This window comes from Vigna umbellata, chromosome 9, assembly GCF_029865625.1.
Source record: "Vigna umbellata cultivar VRB3 chromosome 9, Vumbellata_1.0, whole genome shotgun sequence".
In the NCBI taxonomy this organism is placed as follows: Eukaryota; Viridiplantae; Streptophyta; class Magnoliopsida; order Fabales; family Fabaceae; genus Vigna; species Vigna umbellata.
The window spans coordinates 37,306,099-37,317,700 of record NC_142173.1 but is presented as its reverse complement, the minus strand read 5'-3'; the positions used below and the strand labels follow the sequence as shown (position 1 = coordinate 37,317,700).

The 11,602-nt window shown below is 31.4% G+C and overlaps 1 protein-coding gene across 1 annotated transcript; it reads left to right on the top strand.

Moving 5' to 3' along the window:
• The first annotated feature begins 847 nt into the window (after positions 1–847).
• Positions 848–5,866, top strand: LOC124827122 (F-box/kelch-repeat protein At1g55270). The gene is made up of 3 exons (XM_047300115.2): positions 848–1,168; positions 1,247–1,461; positions 4,367–5,866. The coding sequence occupies exons 2-3, from the start codon at positions 1,399–1,401 to the stop codon at positions 5,615–5,617; spliced, it is 1,314 nt and encodes a 437-aa protein (XP_047156071.1). The 5' UTR covers positions 848–1,168; positions 1,247–1,398; the 3' UTR covers positions 5,618–5,866.
• The last annotated feature ends 5,736 nt before the right edge of the window (positions 5,867–11,602 follow it).

The window sequence follows — 11,602 nt, the reverse complement described above, 5'->3', positions numbered from 1 at the left end:
CCTTGTATTAAGCTAAACTGAAACAATATATTCTTAATCAGTATCAGTTAGATTTTTATTCATTATTTTAAAAATATATAGGTTAATAATTTGATAATCCAAATTGAGAAATCTATTTTTCTCTCGTTAATTTGTTTGATTTTTTTTTCTAAATTCATACTGGACGAAATTAATTAATTTTAAAAGTATAATTGCACTACATTGATTACAAAAAACAGGCTTGCACTATTATCTAATCATAAATGATCACATGCGATAAATTTATTAACTTTTATAATAGTTATTCTAAATTTCATACTTAAACTACTTCTTCCTTTTTACTTTTAAAGTTATTCAACACATTAATAACACCAATAAATATATAAGCTTTTAAAAACATATTTCTGAAATGATATTTATTACATTTATAAATGTATTTTGAGTAATAAAAAGGATGAATTTAATGATAAGATATATCAGGAAGAAAAAAAAAGTAATGTTTCAATTAAAGCATTATTCAGTTTCAGTATATTTCTTTTGACAAATGGCTACACTAATTTTGAAACGATGAAATTGAATAACAAAATAATGTTATTGATGAGGCATGAAAACTATTTTTTAAATTTTATTTTGAAAATTAAAGTGGTGAATTTGAATTAATTCAAATGTTTTTCCTCCAAAAACTCAACCATCGGAAATAGCAATAGCACAGAATGCAAACACGAAACAGGGAGAGTTAAAGAAAAGAAAATCTTAAAAGCCCAAATGTGTTAAAGAAAAAGACAAAAAAGGTGTTCTAAGGAATCATGTGATGACCAATCTTCAGAGTCCCATAAAAGGATGATATTTCTGCGATCAACAAATCGAAAAAAAGAACATCTCTCTCTCTTTCTCTCTCTCTTTCTCTCTCATCTTTGGCTTCAAAGTTGGGTTGGTTTGACCCATGAACTGCAACACATTAATTAAAGAGGACCATCGTCACAAGCGATGTGTCCTCTTGGGACAGTTATGCAATTTATATTAAATTCCACAAATTCACACAACTCACTCAGTTTACCATTAAAATAAACAAAAAAAACAACTTAATTTTTCCCAAATACCCAAGAAAGAAAAAAACACACAATTTCTGAGAAGCTAAGCCTGTGGTTTCTCATTCTCAACCAAAGGTGAAAGAGGAGAGTGAGAGAAGGTGCTCGTCACATCATCACTCTTGCTTCTTCCTTCCAAACTCAAATGACCCATTTCTTTGTTTTTCATTCTGTTGCAGTTCCTGAGGAAAAGGCACGAACTTCTCTCTTCTGCGCACTGGATCGGGTTCTGGGAATTGAAGGTTAGGTTCAAAAGGGGCTGTGTTGATCTGCACCAAGATGCTTAATTTGCGCTGAAAAACCCATTCATACGCAAGTCTCGGTTTCGGAGATGAACCAGTTAGTTGAAAGCTCAACGAATTCTCAAAGGGTCTCTAGAGTTCAAGCTCCGCTGGTGAGTCCTATTGACTGTTATCTTTTTTATTATGGAATTAGTTCTCTTGTTTTGAATCGGATAACTTTTTTCTCCATTCTTTTAGTTTAAGCTTTTTTATGTTTGTGTTGATAAAAAGGTTTACCCGCTTTGTGTTTGAGGTTTTGGTTAACCGGACTTTCTATCATTCTCTGATCGTGTTTGGAAGAGAGGCAAAGACCTAATTGGTCAAAAAGCTCTCTGTTATTTCTAGGGCTCTTGTGTCTGACCAAGTCAAAATTAGATTTTACAAGTCTCTTGCTACCTCAACATACATTGTGTGTTGGCTTCCTAGATTCTAATTCCACCTTAGCATGATATACTAGACTAAGAAGTTCTACGCAGCTTAACATTTATAGAGTTGCCAACCTCCATCATTCATTTTCGGCACCTTTGACTGAGAATGCTACCATTTCTTTTCACGTATACGAGGCTAAATGTTTAGGAGGGAAATGGGGTTGTTCCATTCCAAGATCTAATATCACTAGTTTATCACAGCAGGAATGAACCCAAAACCTTTTTGTCGAAGCTTTTCGGTCTTGCTAATTGCAAGTTGTTCTTAGCTAGTGTTTTTACGAATGGGAAATGTTAGCTTCCTTACTCCATGCCCTTGACAGAAATTGTTACAATTTTTTTATTGTGCTAAATTAGTAACAAGGAGGATTTTCTTTGTATGCCTTCTCAGGTGTATTCGGTTTGAAGCTTAAACATTTGTTGGAACGAGGAACCAACATGAGAATTTAGGACACATTCCCTTTTTTTATTGGGGGGAGGTGGGGTAGAATGAATTTTTTCATTTTCTCTTTTTCTTTGTTCCTCTTGATTATCCATTAAACACTGTCAGGTTACATGTAGAGGACAAATTAAATTCATGTTTCATAATTCAACCTTTTTCCTGATCATACTATCCTTTAAAGTTCTTCTGCTCATCAATATCACAATCGGGGGTCCTTGTCATTCTCTACTTTTGAAAATTATCAGTTATCACAAATCTTGTATATAGTTCTGCTTATCTACTTTTTCTCTCTCTCCTCTTTAGTTTTCTGAACTGTTTAATATTTCCATTTTATTTTGGTTCTCTCATCTCTTCCCTGTAAAATTATATAGTATTAGTACTTTCTTTGTATCTAAATTAAAGCACTGGTCGTGGTATTCCCTTTTCTGTTTTTCAATTAAAAAATTCAGCTGAGGGCAGTATCTTCCTCAAATCCTGTTTAATCAATTATTTCACTTTGCCAGATCCTTTATGATCCTGGAAAATTACTGCTTGTCAGTACCCTCACTCATTCTGGAAGTATAACTTACTTGATATGTATGTGTAACAAGTGCAGGTTGCAGTTAATTTATCAATGATTATTTCTTTATTTTCACATTCAGACACGTGTTATATATCTCTCTGATCATATCCTGATGCTCCTGTTTTCTCTTGACATATTCTCTTATTTGTATTCTATATGTAGATCATAATGGTACATGTAACACCTTTATTTAAGCTTCAAAAACAGAAATCAAGTGATTTATTTGATCTTGTTTTCTTTTTGCACGTTAATTGCATGTATTTCAATTCCAATGTATTGCACATATATCCTTTATTATTTCTTTTTTAAAATTTTAGGATTGTTGGACCTGAGGGTTTGAATTGAAACATTTTAGTTTAGTAGAAGATGAAGTGTTATGACATTTGTTTATTGGACCTAAGGAATGACAGTATTTGTCCAAAGACAAACACTGTTTGAATTTTTCATTGCCGATGGTGTGTCCTGGACTGTCAATGTGTAAACAAGGATCTGATTTTTTGTTTCTTGTAAGTTGTTGCAATCAGAGAACAGACCATTCCATCAAAAAGAATCAGTGAACAGAGGAGAGCATGTGGGTTGAGAGGATTAGTCTGAATGTAACATAGAGAGAGCTTTTTTATTTCAATAATGTTGTGATTTGGTAGAATGTAATGGAACTCAGCTTTCCATGTCTTTACAAAAGTGATATCTTCCAAACCATATTTAAGGGGTATGCATACATTTGCAACTAGGTACTATATTTGTGCCGTTTTAGAAATATCATTGTTGACTACAGTGCCTTCCTATCTTTCTGATCTCAATAGGAGATCTTGCTTACAGATGAAAAATATATGTTACTAAGGTGTGTAGTTTTCCTCTCTTGCGCCTGCCTTTTTCTGATATTTCCTTTGACTCTTGGACAAGCCTGCTCCTCGTCACATAAATTGCAGCACTCATGGGATTTGTATTGTTCTTTACTCTGAGATGTCATCATGTAAATGGTGATTGGGTGTATCTGTTTGTATGCAGTGTTACAACTTATTGTACCCTAACTTGCATTAAAATTTGTCTAAAATCATGATTATGAACTCCAACTGTTACTTCTTCACAAATATGAGTTTGTGAAGTCAAATTCCAGTACATGTATACATAACTGCTCCTTTTTTTCTAATCCTATATCAATCATTAACAAAAGCTAATGTAACCATGCTTGGTCTTATGATTGTATGATGCATGTGATGGAATGCCTTACTGGTTTCCATCTCACCATCCCACTTACAGCATCGAAAATTCCTTGGCTGCATTCATATATAATATTTTTAATACTTAATCTGACCTTTCTAGGAAATTTTTTTTTCTAGCTATAAATAAATAATAATTTAATGTTTGACAAATCAGCAGATTGCTAAGTTAGTGGTCTGAACTTATGATTTTACTGAAGAAAACTGTACAAGAACGGTTCAGTTCTATGGAACCTTGAACTAGGGGATGTAGAAAATATGTAAAGCTTGCTGTGTTCTTGCGAATGTTCTCTTTGACATTAGGCATATACATATTTTTAGTGGAATCTTTTTCATATTTTGAACGTACTAACATGGAGAATTTCACAGGTTGACTCTGTTTCTTGCTACTGTAAAGTAGATTCAGGCTTGAAAACAGTTGCTGGGGCAAGAAAATTTGTTCCTGGATCGAAATTATGCATCCAACCTGACATAAACCCAAATGCTCATAGGAGCAAAAATTCACGCAGAGAAAGGACAAGAGTTCAGCCTCCTCTTCTTCCTGGTCTTCCTGATGATCTTGCTATTGCATGTTTGATTCGAGTACCTCGGGTTGAGCACGGTAAACTGCGTTCAGTTTGCAAGAGATGGAATCGTCTCCTGTCTGGAAATTTCTTTTATTCACTCAGGAGAAGTCTTGGAATGGCAGAAGAATGGGTTTATGTCATCAAAAGAGATCGCGATAAAAGAATTTCATTGCATGCTTTTGATCCCATCTACCAGCTGTGGCAGTCCCTTCCACCTGTTCCTGGGGAATATTCTGAAGCATTGGGATTTGGCTGTGCAGTCCTCAGTGGTTGTCACCTGTACTTATTTGGTGGAAAAGATCCTCTGAAAGGATCTATGAGACGTGTTATTTTCTACAATGCTCGTACTAATAAATGGCACAGAGCGCCAGATATGCTGCGAAAACGCCATTTGTTTGGTTCTTGTGTAATAAATAACTGTCTCTATGTTGCCGGTGGGGAATGTGAAGGAATCCAAAGAACTCTTCGATCTGCTGAAGTTTACGACCCCAACAGGAACAGGTGGAGCTTTATCACAGAGATGACCACAGCAATGGTGCCCTTTATCGGCGTTGTTCATAACGGCACATGGTTTTTGAAGGGACTTGGATCAAACCGCAACGTCGTATGCGAATCGTATGCACAGGAAACTGATACCTGGACCCCAGTGAGTAATGGCATGGTGGACGGTTGGCGTAATCCTAGCATATCCCTGAATGGACAACTGTATGCACTTGATTGCCAGGATGGGTGCAAGCTGAAAGTGTATGACAGAGCAACTGATTCATGGAAGAAGTTCATGGATAGCAGGCTCCATCTGGGTAGTTCTCGGGCTCTTGATGCTGCTGCTCTTGTTCCTCTTAATGGAAAGCTGTGCATTATACGCAACAACATGAGCATTAGTCTTGTTGATGTTTCGAGTCGGAACGGAGGCGTGGAAAACAATCCTCAGCTTTGGGAAAACATTGCTGGAAAAGGTCATGTGAGATCTTTAGTTAGAAATTTATGGTCTACTATAGCAGGGCGTGGTAGTTTGAAGAGTCACATCGTTCATTGTCAGGTTCTTCAAGCCTGAGTTGAATTGTTGATTTTGGTGGCTATAGAATGAGGTCATTGCTTTACAATCATGAATCAATAGTGAAAAGATATTGTAAATGTTGTTTCACTCTCAGCCTGTGCCATTTCCCTTTTCCCATTTCCTTTCTTTACAATATATTAGGTTGTAAGACATGTTTTTGGGCTGTATATGATTCATTACAAAACATAAAAAAACATTTGAATCTCTGCTCAAGTTCATTTATTTTAGTAAGCAGGGAGAATAGCATATCAGATTCCATCTTCTGCCAAAACTTATTTCAGTGTATGCTTTCAAAATCACTTGCTTCTTTTCTGCCAAATTCTTATTGACTCAACTTTGACCAAAATTTATTTTTATGCTACAAATTTGTGAAAGTGAATAGAAAGATGTCGATGTAACTAGTCTTTTGAATGTTTGGTGGCCATAAAGAAGAATAAAAGCACAACATATATAGTGTGTTTGATGGAGATTTTCTTTAGAAAGTAGTTTATGTCTACTTTAGAGAATTTCAAAAGAATTTGATATCTAAAATTAATGCCTGTAATTTGATTACTTAATTAAAGAATTTTAATGTTATCCATACTGTAAAAATTTGAAATTGTTGCTACTCTTCCTTTTATTATATTCATTCTCGATATGATTGAGGTTGGAATATGATTGACTCAATATCATTTTCTCTATTGATAGGTTTCTTTTAGACTAAACTACATTATGATTATTTTTTAGTAGACATTGCCAGAATTATTATTTTTAATTAAAGTTGGTAAGAGTTGTCATTGTCGACATTAACCATGTTTTTAGTGTTGAAACCTCCAATAATGATATCGATAATGTTTTTAGATCACTCGAGTTTTCTTAATCAGTGTTAATAAAGGTTTGTAGACAATCCTTACAAGACTTTTTCTATTAAATGTTAATTAGAGTTTGTTTTATTAATGTTTGTAGTAATTATTTTTTGACGAAAAATAATCTTTTTAACACCTCAAACAATCACTTGACAATCTATTTTAATTGGGTAATTTAGCAAAATAAAGAAAGGTAAAATAATAAATATCAAATAGTTGTATATAAATTTGTTAGAGTGTCGTCATATAATTTTTTTATTGATGCCACCAACGCTATTTTGGTCTTACAATTTTACTTTTGTTCAAATTGAGAAAACTTTTGATTCATGTTTGTTTGGACAATCTTTTAGGTGACATTGATTTAAAAATAGATAAAAAAACACATCGAAAAAAAATCATAGACTTTAATCTAACAATAACCTTAACTTAAATTAACGAAATTACATCACCCATTAATATTTTTTAATTACTAAAGTTCTTGAATATTAAGATAAATTTTTATAGTCGGCTATTTTCCAAATATTATGTTCACACAGCAAAATTCAAATTCAGGAAATTTAAAGTACTTTATATAGAAAACAAATTAAAGTGAAAGTTTGAATTTTCTGATCAAACTACACATTTTTGTAACTAGGAAATGAGAGTATTATTAGGCAGTGAAGCAATTATTGAGCTCCTCTGTTCATCATATCCTGAAAACGTCTGAAGGAATTTTCTCTCTCAATCTTTAACTGTTTGCGGAAATTGTTGATGAATGCATCAGCCATTTTGTTGATGTCTTCTTTCTCCTTCTCCAACGCTATTTGTCTGCTCATCGATAGCTTCTTCCTTTCTGAACTATCACTGTTGCTACTCTCGTTGGTGAAGCTCTTTCCATAATCCATGGTAGAAGACAAGACAACGCAAAACTCTAAGCACAAAGAGAAAGTGGTTTTGGTGTGGAATGACTTCTTGGTTCCTCAACGATCTAACATTTATACTTACAATCTCAGCATGTGTTTAGCATGCCCAGAAATCTAATAAAAAACATCGAAAGTGGGAACACTTGAAGTGAGTGTTTTTGTGTTTGTCTTTACGTAAATACAATAGTTGGCACCATTTTAATATTACTCAACTTGCCTAGGCATCATGGTTTATAATTGTATACTAAAGTCAGCTTTTTTTTTTCAAATAAAATATTTCAATGGGAACATTGTTAATCACGATAGCTACCATAGATCTAAACGTGTAAACGTGTTAGAATCTTGGTCATGATTTGACAAAGAAACTATATTGTATTAAAACTTTAACACCATATGTTACATAAAATGCAACCACTTTTTACTCTCTTTTTTACAGTATTTTATATATGTGTAGTTCAATTTGGTATTCAAGAAATGTTAAGTGGCGGACTACATGAAATGAAATGGATAATGATAAATTTTTTAAAATTATTTAAATCAAATATATTATTTATTGTTCTTATAGGAAAAGAGCGTAAATCTATTACGTTGACATGAAGAGACTTGATAGTTAATCTATGAATAAAATTGGAGGAAGATTCACTTGTAGAATATTCTTTTGACGTTCAGTGAGAGAATAAAAAAAATATGAGTATAAAATAATATATCATATTGAAAATAAGTACTCCTTTTATAATGTGTCACATTTATAAACATGTATGAATTGTTAAAGTAATTCATGGATAATATCATTGATTGAAAAGTTATACTTTAATAATATGATTAATCGGCAAATTATACTTTATTTAATTTATTATTTTTATTTTTGTATATCAATCATAAGATTTAATAAGATTCAAGACATATTGTGCTCATAATTATATTTACAATTTATTATGATATAATATTTTATGATATACTATAATCATATTTATAATAAAAATATTTTATTTATTTAATATTATTCTTCACTTCGGTCGGAAAAGAAGCACACACATCATGAGACTTAACTTTATTTTGAAATAATTGAAAAACATAAGAAGGGGTTGAATAGTGTTGTGGAAAACTTTTTGCCAAAAGGTAGTTTAATAACTTACCTTTATTAACTATTAAACAATCTAAATAAGTTGTTAGACACTTGATTTGTAAAGTATTGTTTAAACTCTAAGTTCAGAGATAAAATATTTTTCAAGCGTTTTAGTAAAACTACAATGTTTTGAGAAAGACAACTCTTAATAAAGATAGTGTTTAGTGACAATTTATAAACTATTATGTTAATAAACAACTATAGAGTTTATAAGTAGAATGTTTTGCAAAACTGAAGTAATAAACACACAATTATTTGATACTGGTTCACTCTCTGAGCTACGTTTAGTTCTTCTCTAAGACCTCTTAGCTACGTTTAGTTCTTCTCTAAGACCTCTGAGCTACGTTTAGTAATAAACACACAATTACAACTAAGTATTCGCACCACTCCTGATTTCACTTAGTTAATCCTAGTATCCTTCGTTACTCTGACTAGAGATGAGTATCACCTACCCCTGATTGTGCAGTATTCTTTACCACTCTTAGTATTCCTAGATCCGATATCTTCCTAATACGCTGTTTAGTTGAGTTTTACCTGCTCTTGGTTTTCACTAGACAATTTCGGTATCAACCCGAGACACTGCCTAACTAACGTTTAACTCCACCAAGTTAAATAACAAGTGTTTGAATTCTCTTTAAAATGTGCAATCAATTAGATTGCTTGCAAGTCTTTAGATGATTGCTCTCATAGAGAGAATGTGTTTATAATACTTCAATCTAATACAATTTGTAGGATTTTCTCTCTTCTTACAAATGTAAGCTTATGATTCTATGAAGCTTGAGAGTATTTTATTTCTTTTGTATTTGTTTTTCTTCTCAGATGATTTCTTTCGTGTTTGTGCTCCTATTCTCTTGATCTTCTCTTCATGGATCTTGAATTTATAGGCTTCATGAACAAATATCTGTTTTGATAGTGCTTGTTTTAAATCTTTAGATCTTCATGGCCTTTTCGTAGATAAAAATCGTAGGTTTAAGTCAACTTTTCAAAGCAAACATGCTTTTTCAGTACTTTATCAAAGTAGGTTATACGAACTTTTCAGCATGACTTTTGATGTTGAGAACATTCCGTGAATGTCTTCTATGTCTCTAACGTTCACTTTTGACTTGTATATTATAGAGTAGGTGGATACTTGACAACGGCAATTGCATAGAGTAAAGTAGATATGCATGCAGAAAAATATGTCCTTTATCTTATTAATTTTGTTGTTTTGAAATGTTATGCATTTAATGCTCTTTAATACGTGTTCTGAACAATTATGTGCTTTTCAAATTTTTCCATCGTCCAAACAAGATTTGATCGTTTAAGCATTTCTGAAAGGATACTAAGTAGTTCATCATTGGATGAAGATGTCATTTTGCAACAAGGTATCGTTTAGCCTATACAAGACGTTTATCAATAACGCTTTGTTTAGTGATCTCTGTTTGGTTCAAAAGCGAGTTCAGCAAGATGTCGTTCAACACGTGTTTTTGGAGTAATGTCTATAGTTGTAGCGCGTTTACCAAAAACATCATTTTGCACATTATTTTGCAAGATATAGTGATAGCTTATTTTAACATTGTTTAGCAATGTATATCAAGAGCGTGTTTAGCAAGACTCTCTTATGATATATTGACACGTTTATTGAAGTACTATTTGTTAGTATGTTTGCTTAGATATCAATGCATTCACTAAAGCTTTTCTTTAGACATTTATATTTCATAAAGTTTTTTCAAAAAACACTTGTCTTTCAACAATATTATTTTTTCACAAGATAATGCTTTGTCAAATGCTTATTTCATTTATCACTATTTGTTAAACTTCAAAACATGAAGACGTTAGACGGTCCAATCTCATAGATGATCTTGTCTTAACATATTTAAATTTTGTAATATTTAGAATTTTCGATGTTATAACCGTTAAGCAAAAACTTCTCTATTTCCATCCTATTTTTGTTTTCTAATTATATTATATACTTAATTAGTATTTTAGTTTATGTGGTTTATTCAATGCAATATTCTAAGTTTGACTTAATTATTTGGTTTTCAATTTGGTTGAAAATTTTCAAGTTGGTCACCTCTTAGTTTTTTATTTCAATTGTCATAATTTTAAAAAAATTGGCTAAATTAGTTCATCTTCCAAAAATAATTACCGGCAACGTTAACTGTATGTCACATGTCAATTCGTAATTTTTAATTTTTTTAATTATTTTTATATATGTAAAAAAAAATTGTTGTTCACATGTCAAGTCTTATGGTGTGACATGTGGCACCACTAGTGCTATGTGGCAGGACATTGCTATTTAGTGTCAGATGTCATTGTTTTATATTTAATTTGCTCTCTATATATGTCATTTTTATTCAATTTAGTCCATCTTTTTTTAAAACGGAGCAATATTGTCCTCTATAAATTTAGACCAAATTTATTATTTGTATAAATATATACTAATATTTTTATTAAAAATGAGTTTTTAACATATTACATTATTGTATATTATTAATCCATAATTTTTTTAAGATTAAAACTAATTAAGTATAAATGTTTTTTTAAAAAAAGAAAGTATTTAAAACTAATAAATTATTAATTCATGTGTTTTATAAGATTAAAACTAATTAATAACATTAATACAAAAAATAAATTTTAATAAAAATATTAATGTAACATTTATACAAATAATAAATTTGTTCTCAATTTGTAGTAAAGAGACAATATTGTTCTATTTTGTAATAAAATAAAACTAAATTGAATATATATATATATATATATATAATATATATATATATATATATATATATATATATATATATAAATAAAGACTAAATTAAGTTCAAAACTATGATACTTAATAATGACACTATGTTACCACATGGAGTTGACATTATCAGTTTGCAACGAGGACCAAACAAGTAACTAAACATGTAACTTTTTTTCTGTATCCACCATCCACCACTTTTTCTTCCGTTTTTTTCTTCCACTTTCCACTACCCTTTTTCTATTTTCTCTTCCTTTTCCCATTTTCTCCTTTTTGTCTCTTCTAGGGCTTCTTTACTCTCCACATGCTATAAATGAGACGTTTAATGGAATTGACAATGAAACTAAAAAATAATCAAGACCAATACCCACTTTTTAAACA